The 27,194-nt window shown below is 39.1% G+C and overlaps 2 protein-coding genes and 1 long non-coding RNA gene across 3 annotated transcripts in view; 2 read left to right on the top strand and 1 right to left on the bottom strand.

Annotated features, from left to right (window-relative positions):
• Positions 1–1,842: 1,842 nt before the first annotated feature.
• Positions 1,843–14,724, top strand: LOC140002612 (death-inducer obliterator 1-like). The gene is made up of 6 exons (XM_072038513.1): positions 1,843–1,875; positions 2,676–3,271; positions 3,782–3,935; positions 4,970–5,059; positions 5,706–5,910; positions 12,088–14,724. Exons 1-6 carry the CDS (start codon positions 1,843–1,845, stop codon positions 14,667–14,669), a joined length of 3,660 nt encoding a protein of 1,219 aa, XP_071894614.1. The 3' UTR covers positions 14,670–14,724.
• Positions 14,725–15,407: 683 nt separating this feature from the next.
• Positions 15,408–27,194, bottom strand: part of LOC140002690 (uncharacterized) — a 167,877-nt gene continuing 156,090 nt past the window's right edge. The window contains exon 10 of the long non-coding RNA XR_011809922.1: positions 15,408–16,894. This is a non-coding gene — a long non-coding RNA (uncharacterized lncRNA). The remainder of the gene's footprint in view (positions 16,895–27,194) is intronic.
• LOC140002689 (death-inducer obliterator 1-like) lies at positions 25,172–26,522 on the top strand. The gene is made up of 2 exons (XM_072039422.1): positions 25,172–25,636; positions 25,765–26,522. The coding sequence occupies exons 1-2, from the start codon at positions 25,474–25,476 to the stop codon at positions 26,331–26,333; spliced, it is 732 nt and encodes a 243-aa protein (XP_071895523.1). The 5' UTR covers positions 25,172–25,473; the 3' UTR covers positions 26,334–26,522.

Genomic DNA, 27,194 nt, shown 5'->3' with positions numbered 1-27,194 from the left:
ATGGTGGTGTTTGGAGATGTAGGGGTTGTACGAAGCATAGTGTAGGGAATATCACAGTGAAAGGTTGCAAGGGCTTGCTGAGGCAGAGGTTCCTTCTTCTCCCAAAGTTAGCAACTGTATTACTTTTTTTTTTTTTTTTTTTTTAAAAAAAAAAAAAAAAAGCTGAAACATTGTCCCACAAATATTAAAGCTCTTGTCAGCTGTCAAGACTTAGGCCACTGTGCTCTGGTAGTGTCTCTGAAATAGAAATGCTGTTCACAGTGGAGGGTCTAAGATTAAAACTGAAGTGTTTTAGCTCCCTCAGTAGCTCATGACAAAAAACAACAACAGAAAACTAATTGCAGTGTCGTGAGTAGGAGGATTTGTAAGGACTGACCTGGCTTCAGTTCGTTAAGGCTGTCTTCCGTGGTCTTCTGTAGACAGTAGCAAAAGGTTGCCATTGTTGACATTTTGAGGTCCTGAGATAGACTTTGGCTTTGAAATGTGTTTTAAGGAAGTCCTCACTGAGTGAATAAAAGCGTGGTTAACTCCTTCCTCTGAAAATTTAGTTTTTATGAATGCTGCCTGAAGAATTTGTGCCTAACATAAATGCGCATACCCTTTCTTGTTTTTAACAGAGTCAATGATAGTGATGATCTGGTCATGACAGAGAGTGAAGTAGGGGAAGTAGCACTCAATATTGAAAAGGAGGTGTTTAATTTGTTTCAAGTTACGGACAACCGATACAAGAGTAGATACCGTAGAATCCTGTTCGATCTCGACGACCCAAAAAATCAGGTTTGGAATTTACTTAAACAGTAAACGTACTGAAATATATTCTGTTTTTTAAATAATACATCAATATGTAGTTTCAAGAGAGAGACTTATGAATTATGCTCTAAAAAATTGTTTGAAAGCCATTCAAATATTAAATAATCCAGTTGGAATGGAAGTCCAGTTGGATCGCGTGTATTTATTAAGATTGGCCTTTGTAGCGAAATATTTGTTTATTGAATGGCATTCTTAGAAAAAAAATAAATGTTTTTCTTCTGTGACGTTCTGTGGTTTGTATGGGAGACCACTTGTGTACATGATAATTTATCTTTTAAAGGAAAAAGAAGCTGGTGCAGATGGGAATAGTGACTAGACAACGTAATTTCTTTAAAAAAAATTCTACTATAGATATGAAACAGGAGTGGCAGTTCATCTCTCGAAATTCCTGTTCAGTAGAATTGATAGTATATTTTATGGTAATGTGGAAAATTCATACTTCATGATGATTTCATCATTAGTTTCTGGTTGCTGCACCGTGCTAAGTTTTCTTAAGATTAACTGGCATTTTTAATAGGGAATTAAGAAACCTGAAAGGGTTTTGACAGTCCAGCACTGCAAATCATGTTAGTTGCTTAAGTTATTCAGCATGGCAACAAAGTGTGTTTTTTTTTGTTTTTTTTTAGGGACTTCTTCATCGTGTTCTTCGTGGAGAAATCTCACTGTCAAAACTAGTGAGAATGAAACCCGAAGAACTTGTATCTAAAGAACTGTTTGTATGGAAGGAGAAACCAGCCAAAGCGGTAAGCAATACGATTCTCCAGTGTGTCCTTAGATATGAACTAACAGTAACTTCACCAGCCCTTACCACCCATAATTAATATATTGTTTTCTTCCTAATGAAATATGAATAACGTAAGCTTTTTCTCTTCCACTAGCCAACTGATAAGAAAATACAAAATAAAATTATAAAATCAGTATGCAGACTTGTTACTAAAGTGTTTTTGTTTCTCTCAGATGTTAGAGTCAAGAAACAAATCACACGAGATCAAGAAAGCAGCTGTAAAACGGGAACAAGTGCCAGATGTAATTATGGAAGACTTTCCCCCGGTGTCTGATTCTGATGTAAGTATTAGCTATTGCTTTAGCATGGAGGTGCCAAGGGAGATAAATGCTAACTAGGGCCTCAAATTTTATGTCAGAAATGCAGGTTGTTTCAATGAACTGTAAGAATATCACCTAGTAGGTGCGCTATGAGCATTTTCCTTTTGGTTTGAAGGAATGCAACAACCTAATATCGGGCATATATCACATGTGCTTCTAAAATATCAGATGATGCGTGTTTTTCAGACCTTTGCCTCAGTTTACAGCAAAATCTTAGCCAATTGTTTTCCCCCCCAAAAATGTGATCAGTATTACAATTCTGTATTCTCAGGAAGCAGTTAATGTGATAGTATCTACTTCAGAATTACATGAAATGAAATGAGGACAAATACTATTTGAGAACTCTGTTTGACATGATATTCTTAAACAAATGATAAAAGGGGAAGAATAGTTCAAAATTCCATCTTTTTGTCAGTGCTGCTCAGAGCAGTAGTTCTGCACAGCCCTTAATATCTTTTTAAAGAACTGGAATTAACGGTTTCAAAAGTATTTTTTTATGATTGAATTTAGCAATCAACCAGAATGTTTTCTGTGTTTGTTCATTTCCAGGAGCAGCAGAAGTCAACCCAAACTGTACAAAATGTAAATAGTGCTCCTTCTCTAGACGTTTTTAGCAGTATGTTGAAGGATACAACAAATGAGCATCGAGCCCATCTTTTTGACCTGAACTGCAAAATCCGTACAGGTATCTACAGTGTTGACTTTGTCTGAAGTAAAAGGATTATTAAGAGCATTGCTTGCTTACTTGTTTTTCTCTTCAGACCTTTTCATTGTTAAACAGTAATCAAAAACACTTTAAAATTAATTTTGTAGGTCAGATTTCAGCATCTGAAGATGAATTACCACCGAAGAAGATAAAATTAATGGCTTCTGCTAAAAAAGCAGTGTCAAAATCTAAACCAGAAGTTCAGCGAAAATATGAAAGTTCTGCACCATCAGCAGCAGCGGAGCCTGCTAAAGAGGCAGCCTCTGAAAACACAGAGGAAACCGAAGTTGCACCTGCAGCAGAAGCAGTTTCCCAGTCAAGCTTAGAAAGAACTTCCATTCCTACAACCCAAGGCCATGACAACACAGATACTTCATCTGAAGAACCTTCGACTTTTCCTGCCTCTTGCACTGGTGCAGTTGTCACAACTGTAACAGTTTCTGGCCGAGAGCCTAGAACACCAATGAGCGGCTCCTCTGGTACTACGACCACAGCCCTGCGTTCTGGTACTGCATCTGGTGAAGTTTTAACAGGGGAGACAAAGCAGGAAATGTCAAAACCAGTTATGACTGTCCCCAAATCAATATTAACAAAGCCATCGTCCTCAGCAGATCCAAGATACTTAGCTGTTCATCAGTCACCCAATATCAGGTGTGTATATTTAATAGTAAGCTAAGCCACTGAATCTCTGGTCTCGCTATGTTCAGTTTGTTTGTCCCCCTTTGCTTCTTACCCTCCCCTGCCAATAATCAAAAGGCATGTTCAACTTTAAATGCGATTACCTGAACTTTAAATTTTTAATTTGTCATCTCCTTGTTTAACTTCTCTAGTTGGTAAAATTTTCTGAGCATCGTTATATATTGACAGTAAAAATTCTTCAATGTGTTTTAACAGATAAATAAAACTTATAAGATATTTGACTTTAAATCTGCATGTGCATTCAAATATATTAAGTGTTTGTGAGGGTTGGTTTAAAGCTGCTCCAGACTTTCATCCTATATTGGATGAAAGTGGAAAACATTAACAAAGCATTTACTAAGGCTTCTGTTACTTGCTTTTTTAAAATAAAGTAATTGATCAATAAGAGGAGGGAAGAAAAGAAGAAGAAGGAAGCATTCTTACTGTGCTCTATAACGTTTCTCTTTTGGATTTGTTTTGCAGCGTTGCTGAGCCATGCTCACCTCAAGGCAGCGATACTTCTCTCTTCCTCTCTCGCCTCAACACCATTTGGAAAGGATTTATTAATCTGCAGAGTGTGGCCAAATTTATCACTAAAGCATATCCTGTCTCCGGGTGCTTTGATTATCTTAGTGAGGTTAGCACTGACATGTTTATGCGTTTAGAATGTATTGCAGTTCCTGTTGTTAGAAAGGCTGGGGTCACTGTGTATGGTGTTATATTGGACATGTAACAAAAAAAAAAATTGCATCCCTTTAGTAATCTCCTCTAGTAATAGGAACAGTAGCCTGAGGCAGGGGGGAGGAGAGAAAGCCTTTTAAAAAAAATTCCTCACGTATTTGTGAAGAATTCTCATGTCTGTTAATATGTTTCTATATATGTTAGTATCTAACATAGAATAATAGCTTGATTTCAAGATCAGTTTTTGACGAGAAGCATCATCAGCATGTGTTTTGAAAGAGATGCCTTGTTCTGCTCACAAACAGATGGATGGATCACTGATGTGATCTATTAGAAAAGTTTGGCCATTTATTAAAAATATCATCCTTTGATTAACTTTGATGCAACTGCTTTTCTATTTTGGGAGGGTGTACATTCAACTAATTAGGTAGTATGACAGCTTGTGATGAAACAACTGAGCAGTTACTTAACTTCTCTGAAGAAGTGTATTTGTTGTGATTGAGGGTTTCAGGCGTGTAGTTTAGGTCTTTTCTTAGGAGGGTTGGTGGCTCTCTTGTTGTTTTTGCTAAAACAGGTTTCACTGTCATCATGACAGGAAGCTAACTAGAATTCATATGGGTGCAAAAATTTCAGATCAATTGAAAGCGTAGATAAAAGCTATACTACATATAACAGGTTCCCTGTAAAAGCAAAGCTAACAAATAGAATCGGCTGATAGGCATCCAAAAGTATTTGACCTTCCACTGCTATCTTCGTCAGGCAGTGCTTTTTCTGTTTTGTGTGTACTGCCAGCCTTCCAGTAATATGCCATAATGAACTCCTTGCGTTTTGGAAACAGCCTGTCTGAAATTAGGAATGTATATGTGCAAGTTCAGTAAAACATAGTACTGTATTATCGCCTAAGCTACTGGGATGGGGCAATCTGTGCTGGTTCAAAACTGTAGCCTCTCTTTCCTTTTCTTATACGACCATGTAATGCTTCTTGTTTAGGATTTACCAGACACGATTCATATTGGTGGGAAGATCTCACCGAAGGCAGTCTGGGATTATGTTGGCAAACTCCAATCTTCACTTTGTAAGGTATTTACTTAAAATCCTTTGGAAAACCAGGAAGAAATATACAGCAGCTTTTGATAGAATTTCCTTGTTACTAATTTATATTGATGTCGATCATACCTAGAAAACTCCTGCTACCACTTATTCCATTGAAATTTTTGATTTATTGAAGAAACAGGTTTGCCTGTTGAGCTGCCAATCGTCTTTCCCCTGTGTAGTAGTTAAACATTCATACAACCTATTGTTTTTTAATGATTGAATATAAACAATCTATTTATTCAGTTACTGAAGATAGAAATTCAATTTTAAAAGACTAGGAAATTATTAGTAAGCGTATGTAATAAATTTTACTACTAAAACCCTTATGGATTTAGTAAAAATGAAGGCCAGTATGCAAATATAATCTAAGAATTTTCCATTTCTTTCATAATTATTTGAATATTCTGAACCTAAAGAGGTGTAGCTTGATGTGAGATACGTAAATAGTTGGTCTTTCTGAAAATGACAAAATTGATTCTGGTTTAATATTACCAATTGAATGACAGTATTTTCTTAAATCTTGGTTTAAAGCTGCTCCAGACTTTCATCCTATATTGGATGAAAGTGGAAAACGATTTTATTTGCTGATGTGTTACAGGTTGAATTTTTCCACTTTGATTTTGTATTTCAGGAATTGTTTTTGATTCGTTTGATTCGTTTCCATCCTGCCACAGAAGAAGAAGAAGTTGCCTATATCTCTCTCTACTCCTATTTTAGCAGTCGTCGTTGTTTTGGTGTTGTAACTAATAACAACAGACATGTCAAGAATCTCTACCTGATCCCACTGAGTTCTAAGGACCCAATTCCTTCCAACCTCTTGCCCTTTAAGGGACCAGGTAAGCACAAAATTTAGGGGAGGTTAACTGCTAGGTAAAATTACAAAACGAGTAAATCACAGACCAATTGGTTTTGAATGTTTAATGTAAGCAGAATTAAAAAATACATAATTTTATAAAAACATTTTAAAAGTGTGCATATAGGAAAAAATTGCAAAGTCAATCATCTCAAGGTGACATGGTCTGAAACTCACATAGCCTTTCCAACAAGATAAATCTCTGCTGTTAGGAGGATTTGTTTACCCATCAAATGGAGTACATAGAACAGCCACTATATTGAGACAAACAAGCAAACATTATCAGAACATTCAACCGACCCTACTTTCAACAACCCATAAATCCACCAAGTTTTAGGTCCCTACAAGCCATGTGCTGTCCCCTAAATCACATAGGAGACTCTTATCCCACGGAGCAGTCAAGAAATCTCTGAAGACAAAGGTAACGTTTATGGTTTCACTACATTGTTGTTATCTCATGGTATGTATTACGCTGTGCATGCAATATGCATGTACACGGGGTCTGAAATATTCTGTGCTACCTGGATCAAGTTCCAGACAAATCACTGACTTCAGAACATTGGTTTGCCTGGGAGCAGGCAAATTCCTTTTGCGTAGGTGGCAGACAGTAGGTGGTATAGGTTGGTATATATTACGCTCTTCTATTTTTAGTTAGAGTTATCAGCAGTAATGTATGGCTCGAATTTGCTCCATCTTTGTGCATTGAACATGGAAACAGAAGAAATGAGAATGAATTCAGATGTGAAACACCTTTATATTACAAAATTTGAAGTCACCTTCATCTGAGGATGGAGGCGGTGCATATGCTTAGTTTCCAAATAAGTACCTTTTTTCATATAGAGTAACAGGTTGAGGAGCTTAAGAGCTACAGGTTACAATGAAGGCAATACTTCATTGTTGTAAGGATGGTGTGCAAAATACTAAACAGCGCAAAATAATTACACACTAAAACATGTAAGGAGCTGACCTTTCTGACAAGCTGACTGTCCTCTGCTACCCAAATACAAGTTTAGGACTAAACTCAATAAAGCATTCTCAGGGCTTATATTCATAAACAGAGGTGTGTTCTGCCTGGCCAGGTTTTCACATGTTAATGGCATACGACTCAAAAAACAGTAACAAAAAAACACCACCAACAAGTAATGTAATGCTAGGAAAATACTCTTCTTTCCTGCATGAAATTGCAAAGGGCGCTTGCTTTGTGTTCTTGGACAAGATTTTTCTCATACACTCTGAGCCTGTCTTAACCTGCTCTAGGGAAGCATTTAAATGATCTTCCCCTCCTTGCATTCTTGAGCAAACATAGGCTGTCCTTGTACATTATCTTTTATATTTCTGTTGTAGATTTCATTTCAAATGAAGCTTTTAAAGTGGAGGCCTGGCAAAAGTAGACAGACTTGTTAGTATTAGTATAGAAATGAGGAATGTCAGGCTGGTTTTTACAAAATGTAAATAGGAAAAGTTCTTTCAAAACTGGAGGTAATTGCCCAGAAGAAACATAGGTATAAACACTTGCAGGCATGTATTAATACCGCAGCGTAAAAGACTTGTAATACATACTTGTTACTGACATCTGACGGAATTTACTGTTTTTTATACCCAATAAAGATATTTTTTGGAAAGTGGTCATTGTATCCTTAAATTTGTGTACCTTCAAATAGAGTTTAGCAAGTACTCAAAAAACATGACAGTGTAAGATACTTTGATAAATATGACTGGGGGCGGGAGGAGGGGGAGGACAATAATCCCATCACTCCAGAAGTCCTAGCTGGAAGATATTCCAGCTGTATCAACCAGCTCCATCAGGTGCATACGGATTATGAATCTGTTATGAATCCTGCTTTCTGATGGACTGGATTTGGAACACAACTGAGGACCTCTGACCTGCTGTAGTGCCTAGAAGATCTACAAAACTTTGTCATGGGTGATATAAATATAGAGGAACGTGGAAGGATATTCACATTTATTCACTTCAACCACCTCAGATATTTATTACCAGATATTATCTGTTGGTGGGATGTTCAGCATTGTGTTTTTTTTTTTTTTTTTTTTTTTCTGGTAGTTTACTGTATGTGAATTTGTTTGTCTCGTTTCACATACACACAACACTATTTAGCACTTTCATCTGTAGATCTGAAAACACTTTGAAAAAAAATTAAAAGGTATAATCAGTCATTATTAGCACTAGGAAGACGCACTTATGGAGGGATTTATTGGCAATGTTGGAAATGTATCGGGTACCATACATATTTAAAATAGAAGAATTTTAATTTAAAAAGTGTATCAGCAGAGGGCATGCCGCAGTATCTCTTCCGTTAGTTTAAGCTTGGAAGTGTTTTTAAGTATGAAGGCATGAAATCTCTTCAAGATATTTAGAGTACTCATACCAGTATGGAAAGCAGCAGTAGTAGAACAACATATTTTTGATGTCAGCCACTCCCATTCAGCAAATGTACCGTAATGTGCAGCAGTGTTACAGCGGTGGAAGTGATCTCTATCACTGAATCCAGATACACCAACTTGATAGTTTTCAATCATGCTTTCACAATTAACTGGGACAAGTATTTAAACGGCGTGTTGATAATGATTACAGCTTTGCTTGTATTGGTCTCTGCAGTTAAAAGTGTGGCATAGGTCTGTTCCCTAAGTTTTGCCATCAGTGTACAGAAATTAGGGATGTATCCTTAGTGGTACAGTTAACTTCCTAGCAGCTGCGGATGGTAGGGACAATATGTGGCCATTACGTAGATAAATACTGCAAAACTGATTTCATGAAAATAAAAAACGTATTTAACGAAAAAAAAAAAATAAATTAATCCCATAGTAATATTTAATACATCTTGTTTAAATAGATTTAATTACAGGATGTAACTTCTTAACACCATCGTGGTCTTCAAATGCAGAATGCATTTAACAATATTTTATAAATAATTTAGCATCAAAAGCTACTAACATAGCTTGCAGCACTTAAAATGCTTGCTTGTGAAAGATAGTTATTGAGCAATAGTTGGAGACTGCAGCCAACATTTTCATGTAGTTATTACCTAAAATTAGGCACTTAACCTATTTATGGATATTGAAACCTATTTACGGATATGGAAATGGAATGGGACTGAGCTTTGAAGTGCTGGTCTGGCTGTATATTTCCATCCAAAAGAAGCACTTACTGTGTGATCGCTTTGGATTGAATGAATTTAGAAACTGGGTTAGGCATCTGTTGAAAACTACAGTATCAAAATGTAAAATTTTAATGGATTTCTTCTCTGACCAAACTAAACAGATTCAGTTATAACCGTTGTTAATTTAGCTTTGGAATTTATCTTGAACGTGTGTTTAAGTTTTACTCTGATTTTATTAGCGACGATCTCTGTCTCTTACAGGGATTCAGAACTGTTTTTCTATCTTTTTGCTGTTAATTTTAGATACACAGTCCAATAGATTTTTGAAACCTGCTCGTTTCAATTAGTCAGTGTTTGAGATGCATGTTGTGACTAGTTGGATAAATCACAGGTCTCTGCAGAAGGGCAGATAACCAATACGCTAACGACAGAAGAACAGTGAATGCTTACGAGGAGTTGTAGGGTGAACACAGATTTGAGAGATCCTCTGCACGGGTCGATGCTGACCAAATGTGGAGTCCTTACTCACATGCTGATAAAGAAAAAATGTAAAGCAGTCACTCAGAGTGAATCATACCTAACTATTGAGTCTCTTCAGAGTGTACACAGTCTTCCCAAGTAAGCTGTCTTTTGAGCTATGCCCTGATGTTATGTATTAATGTAACTTCATCTGGGGTAGTAAACTATAGTGATCAGAATTGCTAGGATTGCTTTTAGGCAGTGGGTTGAAAGGAGTTTTTAACTGGGTGAATCAAGGATTTGTGATCCTTTCCAAATAATCTTAGATTCACCAAAGATAATTACTTGTTTAGTTCCTGTCCTGCCTCCTTTCGTTGTACATCTTGCCGTCCCTGCCCTCTCACAAGGGCAATCTGTATAGAATTATAAGCAAACTAAATTATAAGCAAGTCTTAGTTTTGGTTAGTATAGCTAGGTCATTTTCTTGATGCATTGATAATTCGTGTGTGTATATATATATATTTCTAACCATGGAAGAAAGTGAAAATTGGCAACACAAAATACTGAAATACTCTATCTGGAGGAAAAAACTTGGTACTGAATTTTAAATGTACAAGTAGGAAATAATATGTGCTACTAAATGAAAAATAGAAGTTTATTTAAACCAGCATGGCCAACATCCTCTCAACCACAGAACTATGTAAAACTCAAACACTGAACTTTGAAGTAATCTGAAATCAGCTGTGGAACTAGAATGCATTCAATCAAATTTCAGTGTTATTTTTTTTCAAAATACTTAAAATGAGAGCTGCTTCTGATAGGAAACTTCAAGTAGATTTTGCATTGGCCCCAATTTTTTCTGTCTTTTTGCAAAGACCTTCTAGTGAGTAACCAGATTTTGCTGGTCTCTCCATTCTGTGGCTAAAACAGGCGTGCTGCACTATTACCAGTCACAGTCAGAAGAACACAGAATTTCAGAATTTAGGCAGGTTACTGCTTAATGAAATATTTATGCTTAATGAAGCTGTGTTGAAGAAGTCATCGTCTTGATTTACCTGGTTATAATCCTCTTGCTGAGGAAACCTCACATTGAACTTAAGAAATAGGCTTACCTCATTTCATTCTTTCTTAGCGTACGTGAATATAATTTCAGCTATACAAATAAAAACAGCTGATGTAATTTTCTCATAAGATAGTAAATTTAGGAGCCCCCTTAAAACTTTGAATTCCGTTGTTTCAGCAAAGGTTCATACTTATGACTGGTAATGGCAAATAGAATTTATCTGCAACTATGGGAAGTTTGGGTTTTTGCTGGTATCAAGAAGTTTTCAGTGGCAATAATTAGTTATTTATAAGTTGTTCCTTAGTGAGCAGTTGGTTTTGTTTAGTAAGAGACTAAAGATATACATAAATTCATATATTACACCTCTTTTAAACTCTTACTTAAGGGTCATGAATATAAGGGACAGTGTAGGTTTTAGAGTCCTCATCGTATAACCACAGTAAATCTCTTTGCTGTTAGTTTCATTTCTGTATTATTGGTTCCTTGCTGGATGCAAATATTAATATGGCTCCCAAATGAGGATCTCAAGTCACTAAATCCAGAAGTTAAAATCCTCTCTTTATATGTTTTTTCTACATTTGCCACTGACTGTATGTTAAAGGATTTATTCCCTGCTCTTTATTCTGGTTGTATTTGTCTTCCACGAGTGCCTGTGGGAAATGTGAATGTACAAGGAAGGAATACAATAATGTGAAACGGACCTTCAGCTGTTTGCATTTTTCCTCTTTATGGGAAACTTTCTGGTCATTTCTGGAAATGCTTCTCCAGGGATTCAAGCCTGAAGCTTTCACAATGGAGTAATTCTGCTCACATTTCTTACTTAGGGAAGGGTCTGTGGCATCAAACTCAATTCTACAACAGTGTTAAAAGTCACCTTGATGGAATGGTGTAAATGTCAGTCCGGTATTTTAGCACAGATTAGAACAGAAATGTAATTATTAAGTTTAACAATGCCTCGTGCTTTCTTTGTAACAGAAAGTGAAGTGTTTGTTGTTGTTGTTTGTCTGTTTGTTTGTTTTAATAGCATTAGTTTTTTTCTCTTTATTTCTAGTTCTTCAATTCCAACGTAGCCCTACAGAAAGTTAGATTGCTTGTCCAGGTTTTCTCACTTATCAGTATCTCTGTGTATATAAGGTATTTGCAAAGCATTTAGAAAGGAAATATTTGATTGGGGGAGGAAGCGGACAATAATAAGTAGAAAGTAATAATACAAAAATAGGAAAACTTTCTTTAATTTTTGAACAGCAGAGACATTTACAAGGACATCTTTCAGTAAGATTCACCTGTTACTGCAGGTGAATCTTTTTCATTTTCATATATTTAATTACTATTAAATATATTTAATAGTAATTAAATATAGACACATAGGCTTATGGGATAATGTCACTGCATGAAATTTAGAAGAACTGTTACTGTTATGACTCATAGCTGCCATTATATAAAATGATAAGTTCCTATTGAGAACACAGATAAAAAATAGTAGTTTTTTTACACATGCAATCTTTGTGTTTCCTTTCAGGTCTCGAGTCTTCACGTCCGAATTTAATTCTTGGATTGGTTATCTGTCAGAAAGGGAAGCGTCTTGCTACTACCATGGATACAGACAAAATAGAGAAAAAGCGCAGCCGAATTCAGGTGCAAGAGGAAACAGAAACATCGCTGTACTCTAAGGGGCCAGTAGCTTCTTCACAAGAAAAGAAAACTCCGAAATACACACTGTATTCGGGAGACTCAGCTGTAAGTACAACACTACCTGGATCTCCTCCACCTCCACCCCCACTTCCCGTTCCAGAAACCTCATCAGTTACACCTTCAGTATTAAAAATACCGTCCTCGACTAAGAGTGGAACCACAAGTACTGTACCACCACCAGTTTCAGCTACCGCTTCTACAAGTGCTACTGCTACACATTCTTCATCCTCAGAAACTACCACACCTGTTGAGTACATCCCCCAGACACTTTTTGGTAAAAAGAAGACTTTTGAACCTCTTGCTAAGGAGACTGAAACTGTCCAGTCTTCAAATCAGGAAGCTAAAGCAGCTGTGGATGGAGGTGTGTCAGCTGTTCCTTTGCTAGATCCCATTGTACAACAGTTTGGACAGATGTCAAAAGACAAAGCTATAGAAGATGAGGAGGATGACAGGCCATACGATACCGAAGAAGAAGATGATCCAGAGAAAGCTTTTGAAATGCAGACCGGTGAAAGCAAAAAACTGTATAGTGTGGAGAAGCCCAGTAACACAGCAGAACTAAAGGACGAGGCCTATGATCTGGAAGACAAAACTATCTTGGAGGAAGCAAAAGTTACGGTTGATGATTTACCTAACAAAATGTATACAGACACTAAAAACACTTCCGTGGAAACACCTGCCTCGTATGTGCCAGATTTATCTGCGTCTTCATCCTTGGTGGAACTGCAAAAAATGTTAGAAGGATTAAACAAACAATTAGAAGAGCAGAAACGACAAACTGAGGAGCAAGAAGAAGCCCTCAGACAACAACGAGCAGCTGTTGGTGTTTCAGTGGCTCACTTCTCGGTGTCTGATGCTTTAATGTCACCTCCACCAAAATCTTCCCTAATAGAGACTGAATTGTTCCATCAGGACCAAGAGGCTGCGCAAAAAGTAGATTTACCTTCATCTTCCAATCAGCAAGCACAAGTTTTAAACCAGAGCTGTGACCCTCAAGCGAGTTTTCCAAACACTTTGCAGACTTCACTTGGTAAGGAAGATAAAACTTTAATTCCTGCTACTCAGCTTAGTTACGGTGGTGATAACTGGGTTTCCAGTGAAAAGCCTCCTGCAGTGCTCCAAAAAGAGGCACCTAATAGCAAATTTGAAAATACTGTTCAAGTTACTTTGGAAAATGTGAGTCAAGCAGTTTCTGCAGAACCTTCTACATCCAGGCCTTTACGTAAAGTGCTGCTTCCGACACCTCCAAGTACGTCTTTTCAGCCTAATTTCTCCACATCTAATGACAGTCAGTCTTTGCAAGATATGCACAAAGTATCCTGGTCAAACAAGGCAAATCCAATGTTTACTTCTCAGGAAAAGGGACCTGGTCACTTTGAACCAGACAGGGGTCTTTCTGTGGTGCAATACGAAGAACAAAGAAACCCTCAGCCTCATCAATTTGTAGAACAAACTGAATCTCCACCAGTTCAGGGTGAGGGTGGACCTCTCCCACAGCACTTTGAGGAGAACCGAGCTGGAGGTCCGTTTTCTTTGTCTGGGCAGAAAGGAGGACCTCCAGCACCACTGATGCTCAATGCACACGGAGGACCTCATGGAGCTAATTTTAGAGGCCCAGCGCCACAGTTCTCAGAAGAGCATGTTTCTCCAAATAACGATGGACAAAGAGGATCTGCCCCTGGAAGATTTGGAAGTCAAAAGGGTCCCATTCCTTCCTTATTTTCTACACAGCATGGACCACAGTCGCCACAAAATATGAAGCCAACCCCAAGACCACTCCTGGACCTTCCCAGTCATCCACCAGGCCACAGAAAGGAGACGTGGGAGGAAGCTGGGCCGTCTGCACCTCTTTCTGGTATTCCTGGGCAAGGGCCCGAGTCAGAAGGACAGTGGTCAGGATCTGACTTCCGAGAAGGCAAAAATCTTGAATTTAGAGGCCAGACATTTGAAGGGAGACAGAGAGAGAGATACGAAGGAGGAAGTAAAGACAAGGTTTTAGATCAGCCAGAGCCTCAGCAAGCAGATAATCGACAAAGCAGACCCTTTGAGGAAAGACAAAGGGATCGAGAACATGGCAGACCTTGGGAAAGAGACCGTGGCAGAAACTGGAACAGAGACAGGGACTGGGAGAGACACAGAGACAAAGAATGGGATAAAAACAGAGACAGAAACCAACGTGACAGAGAACGATCAAGAAGCAGAGACAGAGATCGTGACAGAGACCGAGACCGGGATCGAAGCAGGGAAAAAGAGCGAGATCGAGACAGAGATCGAGATCGTGAAAGAGGAAAAGATCGGAAAGATCGCAGTAAAAGTAGGGAGATCGGTAAAGAGATGAAGCCAGAAACACCTAAGGAAGGTCAGAAACCAACAGAAGCAGAAGCTTCATCTTCCACTAATCAGTCATAGAACTAGAACTGCTGTTATATTTCCCATAGATAATATACACCACTGCAAGGACTGAGTCAATGTCTTCTGTATATACTGTATATTCTCACCTTTGCAAAAATGCTGTTGTAAATCTAGCCTTACAAAATGTACTGACAAATTAGCAATTTTTGAACAACTGAGAACGACAATATTCAAATAGGTAAAAGGCAAGAACATACTGGACTTTCACTTGCTGCATTTTGTGCATAATGTTTTTCTTATAAAAATTCACAGCGTTACCTGTTCTGAGATTTTGTTTTTTCTACTTGCATCTTTACCTTAAAATTTCCATTTACAGTACAGAAATGGAAAAAGTCTAAGAAGAGCCCATATTGCTTTTTAAAATTATAAAGTTATGTTTTCCAGTAACTTGAATTGTAATTTTGTAAAAGAATTTAATCAAGACCTTAGGAGCCATACCTTTACATCTCATGTATGTGATATTTTGGTGTCAAAGTTGTTCCCACAGCACACGCTTTAAACAAGGAGTCAAATATTGCTGTCTTGTTTATTTTACAATGCAAGGGTCATGCGTATTTAGGAGAAGGCTGCAGAAGAACAGTGTTACTGATTATTGGACGGAGGATTTGAAAATGGAATGTTATAAGCTTAAAGTGCACTATCTTCCTTTTTATATACAGGTATTTTGTGTTTTGAAATCCATCTGTTAAGTGTACAACAACAAAAAAAAACGTACCTAGTTTTTCATGTGGATGAGGGGTTTTTAATTTCACATTTTTACAAACCTGCAATTAAAGAGTATATAAAAGTAGCACCTTTATAACCAGCAAAAAAATTAAAAAAATCAGACATCTATTGGCAAAGAGCTAAGACTACAAATGAATTGGTATACCAAAGGAAAGAAAAAGAAGTTTGTTAAATAAAAGAAGTTTATTAAATGGGCCATGGAATTTATTTCTTCGATTTAAATTAATTATGTGGGACATTTCTTGGGTTTTCTTTTGGCAGAACCTTGCTGGAAATTTAAGAAATGTCTCCATTTTCCTGTACTTTCCACTCTAAAAGTGTTTTGCTCCTGAAAAAAAAAAAGAAAAAAAAAAAAGTGTCACTGTTGTCAGACCCTGCTTATGCTGGTAGTGTATATAAGACTGTCCACTGAAAAAGGTATAAAACTGCATTAAGTTTGAACAGAAGATTGGTAATATTAATTATTAATTATTAGTAATATTAATTATTAATTATTTAGTAATTTTAATAATTATCAATTATTAATTATTTAGTAATATTAATTATTAGTAATATTGGTCTGTATTCTGAACCCGTAGACAAAATGTTAAAATGCAAAGAGGCGGTATTAAATGCAAACATCTACTATGGTGTAAGATTTTTCTTAATGAGATGTTTTTAATTTAAAGATATACGTAAAAGTATGCAAAAAGCAAGTGTGTTTGTTTAGGTTTACTTGATAGAAATTTCTGTAAATTGTATTTTATATGACGACTTCACAGGTTTTTGTTACTTTAAGTAGAATAAACATCTACAGTGAAACGTTGTCCATTTCTTAAATCTGTACATGTGTATTATTTTCTAACTAGCTTTGCTACTTCTCAACATGCCACCACAAGAGGCTGATGGCACACAAGTTTCATTTCCATCTGTTTAACAAAAGGTATTTTAGAGGATGCCACCACACCCAACTGATACTTCCTTGTAGGTGTTCTGAAAAACATGTGAAAGTCTGTTCTTGTGATTTTTTCTCTCAGTTCTAACACATGCCCATATTTATTCTGAAGATTTTGTTGTTTGAGTTACTTTCAGATTTTACACCAAAAAGATCTGGAGAAATGAATAATTAAGTAATCTATTTTGGCGTTGAGCTGTGGAAATACTAGATTCCCGAACCTTTCATTGTTGTGAAATAGATAGGTGAAAGTTTTATTTTTCCTTATAGGAAATGCTCTTTTATCACAGATTAGTTTGGAGAATCTGTTCACCGTTAAGGAACCGTAAATGCACCTCGCTCATTTTCATGGCATGATGCGCTAATACCACTTGACAACTCCAGAAGACTGGAAAGGGGCTTTTGAGTCGGTTTACACACCGACCGTGTCAGTTTTTACACACAGGTGCATTCCCAAGGCGTTTACCTCCACCGTACCTGCGTGTAGCAGGCTCCTGCCTCCAGTGCAGCGGAGACGTGCTCCTTGGGGGGGGGGGAAGGCAGAAAGGGAGGAGAGAGCACCCTGCGACAAAGAAACAAAACACACGTGTTAATTTCCAAACATCGTGGCTTTTTTTCCTCCCACGATTTCCCCTCCTGATGGCTGGTGCGCGCGTGGGCAGCTGACGCAGCCCCGGGACCGTGTGCGTAGCCCCGGCCGGGGCCGCTGAGCTCCCATACGGCTTTGTTTATTTTTTTATTTTATTTTTATTTTGGCTTTATTTTTAGGCACCGGGAGCGGCTGAGGCCACACAGCCGCCGAAATGAGCGAGCCTCGTTGTGCTCAGCAGCTGAGCTCTGCTGCCTGCTCTGCGGCTGCGGTTCCCTCAGCGAAGGCTTTGAGGTTCTCCGACTCGTGTTAGGCGATGCATTCCTGCACCATTCGCATCGAATGGGGAGGCTTGACGCGGAAAAAAAGCAAAAAAAAAAAAACACCAAACAATAAACTTCAAACCTTTGCAGCCCTTCCTCCCCTCAGCGCTCCCCTTCCTTCCCCTCGCCGGTCCCTCACGGACCGCGCTCTCCGCGCCCACCCCGCCGCTTTCTCCACAGCCTAAACTGAAACAAAACGCAAAGCCCTCGAAGCCGGGACCAGCAAGGAGGGCTCAGCACCCGTCCCTGCGGGGCTCGGAGCCCGATGGTGCCCGGCAGGACGGCGAGGGGCCGAGCCGCCGCCTCATGGCGGTTGGCGAAGCCGCCCTCAGGGCGCAGGCACCGGGAGGGGGGCGTTTGAGCGGCTGTTGGCGGCGGCTCCTCGGTAGGCCTTGCGGGGTTGGAGCTGCCCAAAAACACAAGCTAGCCCTAGGTTGTTAGGTTTACTTGATAGAAATTTCTGTAAATTGTATTTTATATGACAAAATATATCACTGTACATTAAAATATGGGACTTCACAGGTTTTTGTTACTATAAGTAGAATAAACATCTACAGTGAAACGTTGTCCATTTCTTAAATCTGTACATGTGTATTATTTTCTAACTAGCTTTGCTACTTCTCAACATGCCACCACAAGAGGCTGATGGCACACAAGTTTCATTTCCATCTGTTTAACAAAAGGTATTTTACAGGATGCCACCACACCCAACTGATACTTCCTTGTAGGAAAGGAAATGCTCTTTTATCACAGATTAGTTTGGAGAATCTGTTCACCGTTAAGGAACCGTAAATGCACCTCGCTCATTTTCATGGCATGATGCGGTAATACCACTTGACAACTCCTCGGTAGGCCTTGCGGGGTTGGAGCTGCCCGGGGGGAGCCTTCGGCCCCCTCAGCGCTAGGGTGGGCTGAAGGGGCGGCGGGGACCCTCCTGTGTTGGCATACTGCTCTCTGAAAAGAGTACTCACTTCTGGTAACTTTTCCAAACGCGCACCAGAAACAGCGCCCATCAGAAGATGGTGCTGGCTGGGGGGCATGCTCGCCTTGCAGCTGAGGCAATGGACTCATATGAGGCAGTGAGCTGCTGCCAGAAAAGGCAGTCCTGCTCCTTCCCCGCGCTCGGCTGTGTGCTCCTGCCCTCCTGTGCATTGGATACAAGAGCTGTGCAAGGACAGCGTGAGTTGGTGCAGCTGGATTGTCTGGCAGAACACTAATCCTGTCAGTAAACCAAAAAAATCTGTCAGGGCCTATCCATTTTGTCATAGTCAAAATGGGATATGAGGGTGTTTTATTTTTTTTTTTAAGATGAGGTTGTTAACATATGTAGGTGTCATGGTTCCGCTCGAGTGGGCAGCCGAGCTCCACCACAGCCGCTCTCTCACTCCCCCTCCTCAAAGAGGAATGGGGAGAAAATATGTGAAAAGGGCTCTAGGGTTGAGATAAGGTCAAGAAAATCACGCAATAATTATTGTAACGGGCAGAACAGATTCAGCATAAGAAGATAGATAGTAAGATTTATTGCTCATTACTAATAAGTGAGAGAAGTGAGAAACAAAGGAAAGAAACCAAAAGCACCTTCCCCCCCCTCCACCCTCTTCCACCTCCTCCCCCCGAGCGGCGCAGGGGAAACGGGGGAATGGGGGTTATGGTCAGTCTACAGCACTTCTTCTCTGCCGCTCCTTCTCGGTCACTCTCGTCCCCTGTGCTGTGGGGTCCCACCCACGGGATACAGTCCTTGATGAACTGATCCGGCGTGGGCTTCCCACAGGCAGCAGCTCTTCCAGAACTGCTCCAGATATGGGTCCATACCATGGGGTCCATCCCTCAGGAGAAAACTGCTCCAACCTGGCTCCCCCACGGGCAGCAGCTCCTGCCAGGTCACCTGCTCCTGCGTGGGCTCCTCTCCACGGGCTACAGGTCCGGCCCGGAATCTGCTCCAGCAGGGCTCTTCCACAGGCGGCAGCCTCCGTCGGTGCAGGGCCACCTGCTCCACCGTGGTCTCCTCCACGGGCTGCAGCGTGGAACCCTGCTCCACCGTGGTACTCCATGGGCTGCAGGGGGACATCCTGCTTCACCATGGTCCTCACCACAGGCCGCAGGGGACTTCTGCTCCGGCGCCTGGAGCACCTCTCCCCCTCCTTCTACACTGACCTTGGCACCTGCAAGGCTGTTTCTCACTCCCTTGACTCTCCCGGCTGCTGTGTGGCGCAGCGTTTTTTCCCTGTCTTAAATATGCTCTCACAGAGGCGCAAAACAACATCGCTTATTGGCTCAGATCTGGAAAACAATGGGGCCCTTCCCAAAAATGGGGCGGCTTCTAGATCTTTCTCACAGAAACCACCCCTATGGCCCCCTGCTACCAAAACCTTGCCACGTAAACCCACTACAGTAGGATGTAAGTACCTTCAATACTTTGTCAAAACACACACACCACTTCACTATCCTTCAAATGTAGTGAGGTGTCCTGCAGATTTGAGAAAGTACTTCACAGGTGTTCTGAAACACCGAATAGCCTATGTAGTGTAGGTATCTTTTACTACATGCAGAATCCCTGCCAGCAAGTAGTTAGGTAGACAGTTGTAATTATAAAGTAGTGTTTTAGTTTGTGAGACTGTTAGACTTCCATGAGGCTGAAATATCTGCTCATTTTCTGTTGGCTAAAGAAGCATTGAGTTCTGTGCTCTACTGTAGAAACATTTCAAAATAGCCATGACATGAACTGGCAGAATAAAGGATGCTTGTGCATCTTTCTTCTTGAACCCATACTGATGCTGCTGCCTATCAACCCTGGGAACTTCAATCTACCTTTGTGCTAGTGCCATTTATTTATTTATTTTACATGTATATAGTTTTACCATGATATAGCCGTTGGAACACAGGAAGGTTTGGGGCACGGATATATTTTTTATACACACAATATCTTAACTGCTGTTCTTAGTTCTATCAGCGTGCTTGTTAACTAATTTGAACAGATGATAAAACTGTAAGTACGGAATGTAAGCTTAGTATTTCATGTTTTGTACTTCTGCTGCAACCCAAAAGAACTAAACTCATAGCACCGAGGACCGAATTGTACTGTGGTCATTTTGAACCCTGAGCTGTGCTGTCCTGCCGCTCCGTAGTGAGACAGAGGTGCGCTGTCCCACCGGCCTGAAGAGACAAGTCTGGGCAGAAGATAAACCAGGAACCAGAAGTAGAGAAATTCTCACAACCTTATTGTACACATATTTTGGATATTCATCTTCTAGCTTTTCAAGACTGTTCATTCAAAGTAGTTCAGCTTTTTACCTCAGTGTCTTAAGTTCCAGGTGCCTCATTAGACCAAACTGAAAATGTCACTGATAGTTTCTGATCCCTGTTCTCCTTCCTGGGATAGCTCAATGCCTCCTGACGGATAGTGTAAGGTTAGTGGGGTAGGCTTTGGGAGATAATAGAAACAGAAGAGAAGTCCGTGTGAGTCCAGCTCAACATCCCCCGGGTTTGTGTTCAGTTTGTCAGTACTTGAGACCAGTCCCTAGGGAAAAGTACGGGAACAGTGGGTGAACAAGAAGTTCAATCTCTAGTAAGATCTTCACGCTCTTTGGAATGATTTAATGTAGTGTGTTTCATCTTACACTTCAGATAATTTTCACTCAGAAAGCTTTAGCAAGGCATCCACTCACAGTGGATCCACATAGCTAGTGCTTCTGCATCCTCCTCTTCACTTTGTATTCCAGGCAATGTTTAGCACCTGCTTCTCTGCCTAGCCTTATGAAAATTCAGGTACAGCATCGGTTTTATGGTTCATCTTAACCACCAGCTTGTGTATTGGTGGTGAAACATGCTGGCAGTAAGAGGCAGTGTAGTGCAGCTCGTTACAAGCTTGCGTTCTGCTGGAGGTGCCTACTACAAATGCTCAGCGTCTAACAGAATTTAACGACCGGCCAAGGTGGGAAGGCTGTTTCACTCAGAAATGAGTAGTGACATTGTTTCTTAGGTAATCCAAATCTTCCCCTTTCTGAGGTGTATTTCTATTCAAACAGTATGCTGTTAGAGGATTTCTTGAACTGGGCGAACTGGGCTTCAGAAGGGCGCTCCCTACCTTTGTCCCCCTCAAGTCTGAGAAAAATCGGTTGTTAGACCCTTCCTGATAATGTCTGCTCTCACTGTAGCAGGTATGGAAGACCAAAAGGGTCCATTTGGTTTGTGGTGAAATTAACCAAAGTTGAATTTCTGCATCCTTCTCGGGAAGCACATAGCTCTCTGCAGATGGGGCTGTGGGACTAATTCTGATTACAAGACCTTGCTAGCTAAAAACATCAGATAATAATTAAAAAATTAAGAAATCACAAACTGGTCAGTAGTCAAATGCAGATTTATGAGGAGACAAAAGACTTTTGGGGAATTAACTTTAGCTTTTCTAATCAGAACAACTTCATCTCAGGAGTTGTTTCTTGGTTTCCCTCGGAACCTTCGTGCTGTCACAACGAATGTGTCACGGTAACTCTGCCCACGGTAACTCTGATGTCCTGTAAACGATACTTCTGGCAAACTGAAGTGGAGCACATCACGTTTGCTGGATGGAGAGTGTGTTTTGGCTTATTACGTTTTGCTGAACTGTTCCCGTCAGTGCCAAAATGTGGACAGGTGAAATGCAACCTACAGAAATGCTTGTTTTTAAAGTCCTGTGCAATTATAACTTCAGTATATGGAGTCTTCGCTTGTAATTTGTAAATTTTCTTGTGCATTATGTGTATTGTCAATATATTGATGTTAGAAAAAACATTAAATGGCAGTTTGGGATATTGTGAATGGAATAGTTGGTGGGAATTAAATAGCCGCAGTTTGAGCAATGGTTTTAATATTTAATTATTAAATATTATAGTATTAAATCTAGAGTTTAACTGGAAAGTAAATGAGAAGATCTGATAGTTTATAGCCACAGTGTGATACTCATACTAGCAACCAAATGGCTTGAACGTATATATACTTTGTGAAAATGTTTGTTTGTTTATTTTGAAGTTTAATCATGAAGTCCAACTCAGGAATCTTTGAAGGTGGTGTCTTTTTTTTTTTTTTTAATTTTCTTGCATAGCTTGTGACTGAGATTTTCAACCTTTACAACCAAAATGCAACTCTTTTAAACTCTTCAGACAGTCTCTGAGAAGTGCTCTCTGCAGGATCAAAGGCAAACTTCTTCTTAAAAAAGTCAACTTTTACACATTTTTTAAAAAGGCTTTAAAAATGGATGGCTTAAATTATATACTTGGTAGTTCTCCAGAGGTATTTCACAGACTTCCTTATAGGTTGACAGCTGGTCTTCATAAACAGGAAGTTATAATGTTAAGCATTTAATACTGCATTTTCTTCTTTGTTTTAACAGCTACTGCATCTGGAAGTAGTCAAGCAAAAACACAAGCTAGCCCTATCCAGTCGCAGCCCAACTCGCAGATTCGACAATATATTCGTCAGTCCCTAAAAGAAATGTTATGGAAGAGGTGGGTGGGAATTCAAAGCACTTATTTTATATAGGAAACTACAACTAGAAGTAAAGGGTTAGCCTGCAGAGTTTTGTTTCTTTCTTGCTAAGTGATACTAAGGGATTTAATTTGTGCTAGAAATTACTACAAGTATTTTTAGCATTAGAGCTTTATTAAAAATAAAAAATCTGATGCCAAATAATTGGGCATGTGAAAAAGCCTTTAAAAAAACGTCACTATCCCATTTGTAGTGAGAGACAATTACAGTTGAAGAATTAAATCACAGCATAGAGATGTTTATAATGCAGGTGACCTGAAGCTGATATCTGGCAATGGTGGTGTTTGGAGATGTAGGGGTTGTACGAAGCATAGTGTAGGGAATATCACAGTGAAAGGTTGCAAGGGCTTGCTGAGGCAGAGGTTCCTTCTTCTCCCAAAGTTAGCAACTGTATTACTTTTTTTTTTTTTTTTTTTTTAAAAAAAAAAAAAAAAGCTGAAACATTGTCCCACAAATATTAAAGCTCTTGTCAGCTGTCAAGACTTAGGCCACTGTGCTCTGGTAGTGTCTCTGAAATAGAAATGCTGTTCACAGTGGAGGGTCTAAGATTAAAACTGAAGTGTTTTAGCTCCCTCAGTAGCTCATGACAAAAAACAACAACAGAAAACTAATTGCAGTGTCGTGAGTAGGAGGATTTGTAAGGACTGACCTGGCTTCAGTTCGTTAAGGCTGTCTTCCGTGGTCTTCTGTAGACAGTAGCAAAAGGTTGCCATTGTTGACATTTTGAGGTCCTGAGATAGACTTTGGCTTTGAAATGTGTTTTAAGGAAGTCCTCACTGAGTGAATAAAAGCGTGGTTAACTCCTTCCTCTGAAAATTTAGTTTTTATGAATGCTGCCTGAAGAATTTGTGCCTAACATAAATGCGCATACCCTTTCTTGTTTTTAACAGAGTCAATGATAGTGATGATCTGGTCATGACAGAGAGTGAAGTAGGGGAAGTAGCACTCAATATTGAAAAGGAGGTGTTTAATTTGTTTCAAGTTACGGACAACCGATACAAGAGTAGATACCGTAGAATCCTGTTCGATCTCGACGACCCAAAAAATCAGGTTTGGAATTTACTTAAACAGTAAACGTACTGAAATATATTCTGTTTTTTAAATAATACATCAATATGTAGTTTCAAGAGAGAGACTTATGAATTATGCTCTAAAAAATTGTTTGAAAGCCATTCAAATATTAAATAATCCAGTTGGAATGGAAGTCCAGTTGGATCGCGTGTATTTATTAAGATTGGCCTTTGTAGCGAAATATTTGTTTATTGAATGGCATTCTTAGAAAAAAAATAAATGTTTTTCTTCTGTGACGTTCTGTGGTTTGTATGGGAGACCACTTGTGTACATGATAATTTATCTTTTAAAGGAAAAAGAAGCTGGTGCAGATGGGAATAGTGACTAGACAACGTAATTTCTTTAAAAAAAATTCTACTATAGATATGAAACAGGAGTGGCAGTTCATCTCTCGAAATTCCTGTTCAGTAGAATTGATAGTATATTTTATGGTAATGTGGAAAATTCATACTTCATGATGATTTCATCATTAGTTTCTGGTTGCTGCACCGTGCTAAGTTTTCTTAAGATTAACTGGCATTTTTAATAGGGAATTAAGAAACCTGAAAGGGTTTTGACAGTCCAGCACTGCAAATCATGTTAGTTGCTTAAGTTATTCAGCATGGCAACAAAGTGTGTTTTTTTTTGTTTTTTTTTAGGGACTTCTTCATCGTGTTCTTCGTGGAGAAATCTCACTGTCAAAACTAGTGAGAATGAAACCCGAAGAACTTGTATCTAAAGAACTGTTTGTATGGAAGGAGAAACCAGCCAAAGCGGTAAGCAATACGATTCTCCAGTGTGTCCTTAGATATGAACTAACAGTAACTTCACCAGCCCTTACCACCCATAATTAATATATTGTTTTCTTCCTAATGAAATATGAATAACGTAAGCTTTTTCTCTTCCACTAGCCAACTGATAAGAAAATACAAAATAAAATTATAAAATCAGTATGCAGACTTGTTACTAAAGTGTTTTTGTTTCTCTCAGATGTTAGAGTCAAGAAACAAATCACACGAGATCAAGAAAGCAGCTGTAAAACGGGAACAAGTGCCAGATGTAATTATGGAAGACTTTCCCCCGGTGTCTGATTCTGATGTAAGTATTAGCTATTGCTTTAGCATGGAGGTGCCAAGGGAGATAAATGCTAACTAGGGCCTCAAATTTTATGTCAGAAATGCAGGTTGTTTCAATGAACTGTAAGAATATCACCTAGTAGGTGCGCTATGAGCATTTTCCTTTTGGTTTGAAGGAATGCAACAACCTAATATCGGGCATATATCACATGTGCTTCTAAAATATCAGATGATGCGTGTTTTTCAGACCTTTGCCTCAGTTTACAGCAAAATCTTAGCCAATTGTTTTCCCCCCCAAAAATGTGATCAGTATTACAATTCTGTATTCTCAGGAAGCAGTTAATGTGATAGTATCTACTTCAGAATTACATGAAATGAAATGAGGACAAATACTATTTGAGAACTCTGTTTGACATGATATTCTTAAACAAATGATAAAAGGGGAAGAATAGTTCAAAATTCCATCTTTTTGTCAGTGCTGCTCAGAGCAGTAGTTCTGCACAGCCCTTAATATCTTTTTAAAGAACTGGAATTAACGGTTTCAAAAGTATTTTTTTATGATTGAATTTAGCAATCAACCAGAATGTTTTCTGTGTTTGTTCATTTCCAGGAGCAGCAGAAGTCAACCCAAACTGTACAAAATGTAAATAGTGCTCCTTCTCTAGACGTTTTTAGCAGTATGTGTAAGGATACAACAAATGAGCATCGAGCCCATCTTTTTGACCTGAACTGCAAAATCCGTACAGGTATCTACAGTGTTGACTTTGTCTGAAGTAAAAGAATTATTAAGAGCATTGCTTGCTTACTTGTTTTTCTCTTCAGACCTTTTCATTGTTAAACAGTAATCAAAAACACTTTAAAATTAATTTTGTAGGTCAGATTTCAGCATCTGAAGATGAATTACCACCGAAGAAGATAAAATTAATGGCATCTGCTAAAAAAGCAGTGTCAAAATCTAAACCAGAAGTTCAGCGAAAATATGAAAGTTCTGCACCATCAGCAGCAGCGGAGCCTGCTAAAGAGGCAGCCTCTGAAAACACAGAGGAAACCGAAGTTGCACCTGCAGCAGAAGCAGTTTCCCAGTCAAGCTTAGAAAGGACTTACATTCCTACAACCCAAGGCCATGACAACACAGATACTTCATCTGAAGAACCTTCGACTTTTCCTGCCTCTTGCACTGGTGCAGTTGTCACAACTGTAACAGTTTCTGGCCGAGAGCCTAGAACACCAATGAGCGGCTCCTCTGGTACTACGACCACAGCCCTGCGTTCTGGTACTGCATCTGGTGAAGTTTTAACAGGGGAGACAAAGCAGGAAATGTCAAAACCAGTTATGACTGTCCCCAAATCAATATTAACAAAGCCATCGTCCTCAGCAGATCCAAGATACTTAGCTGTTCATCAGTCACCCAATATCAGGTGTGTATATTTAATAGTAAGCTAAGCCACTGAATCTCTGGTCTCGCTATGTTCAGTTTGTTTGTCCCCCTTTGCTTCTTACCCTCCCCTGCCAATAATCAAAAGGCATGTTCAACTTTAAATGCGATTACCTGAACTTTAAATTTTTAATTTGTCATCTCCTTGTTTAACTTCTCTAGTTGGTAAAATTTTCTGAGCATCGTTATATATTGACAGTAAAAATTCTTCAATGTGTTTTAACAGATAAATAAAACTTATAAGATATTTGACTTTAAATCTGCATGTGCATTCAAATATATTAAGTGTTTGTGAGGGTTGGTTTAAAGCTGCTCCAGACTTTCATCCTATATTGGATGAAAGTGGAAAACATTAACAAAGCATTTACTAAGGCTTCTGTTACTTGCTTTTTTAAAATAAAGTAATTGATCAATAAGAGGAGGGAAGAAAAGAAGAAGAAGGAAGCATTCTTACTGTGCTCTATAACGTTTCTCTTTTGGATTTGTTTTGCAGCGTTGCTGAGCCATGCTCACCTCAAGGCAGCGATACTTCTCTCTTCCTCTCTCGCCTCAACACCATTTGGAAAGGATTTATTAATCTGCAGAGTGTGGCCAAATTTATCACTAAAGCATATCCTGTCTCCGGGTGCTTTGATTATCTTAGTGAGGTTAGCACTGACATGTTTATGCGTTTAGAATGTATTGCAGTTCCTGTTGTTAGAAAGGCTGGGGTCACTGTGTATGGTGTTATATTGGACATGTAACAAAAAAAAAAATTGCATCCCTTTAGTAATCTCCTCTAGTAATAGGAACAGTAGCCTGAGGCAGGGGGGAGGAGAGAAAGCCTTTTAAAAAAAATTCCTCACGTATTTGTGAAGAATTCTCATGTC

Source organism: Anas platyrhynchos, chromosome 5, assembly GCF_047663525.1.
Source record: "Anas platyrhynchos isolate ZD024472 breed Pekin duck chromosome 5, IASCAAS_PekinDuck_T2T, whole genome shotgun sequence".
Lineage (NCBI taxonomy): Eukaryota > Metazoa > Chordata > Aves > Anseriformes > Anatidae > Anas > Anas platyrhynchos.
This window is presented reverse-complemented; position numbering and strand designations above follow the sequence as displayed.

Coding starts and splice junctions, on each gene's coding strand:
- LOC140002612 (XM_072038513.1), top strand. CDS start 1,843: ATGGAAGACTTTCCCCCGGTGTCTGATTCTGAT. Junction 1,876..2,675: donor CCCCGGTGTCTGATTCTGAT/GTAAGTATTAGC, acceptor TTTTCTCTTCAG/ACCTTTTCATTGTTAAACAG. Junction 3,272..3,781: donor CATCAGTCACCCAATATCAG/GTGTGTATATTT, acceptor TTTGTTTTGCAG/CGTTGCTGAGCCATGCTCAC.
- LOC140002689 (XM_072039422.1), top strand. CDS start 25,474: ATGTTTTCTGTGTTTGTTCATTTCCAGGAGCAGCAGAAGTCAACCCAA. Junction 25,637..25,764: donor GAACTGCAAAATCCGTACAG/GTATCTACAGTG, acceptor TTAATTTTGTAG/GTCAGATTTCAGCATCTGAA.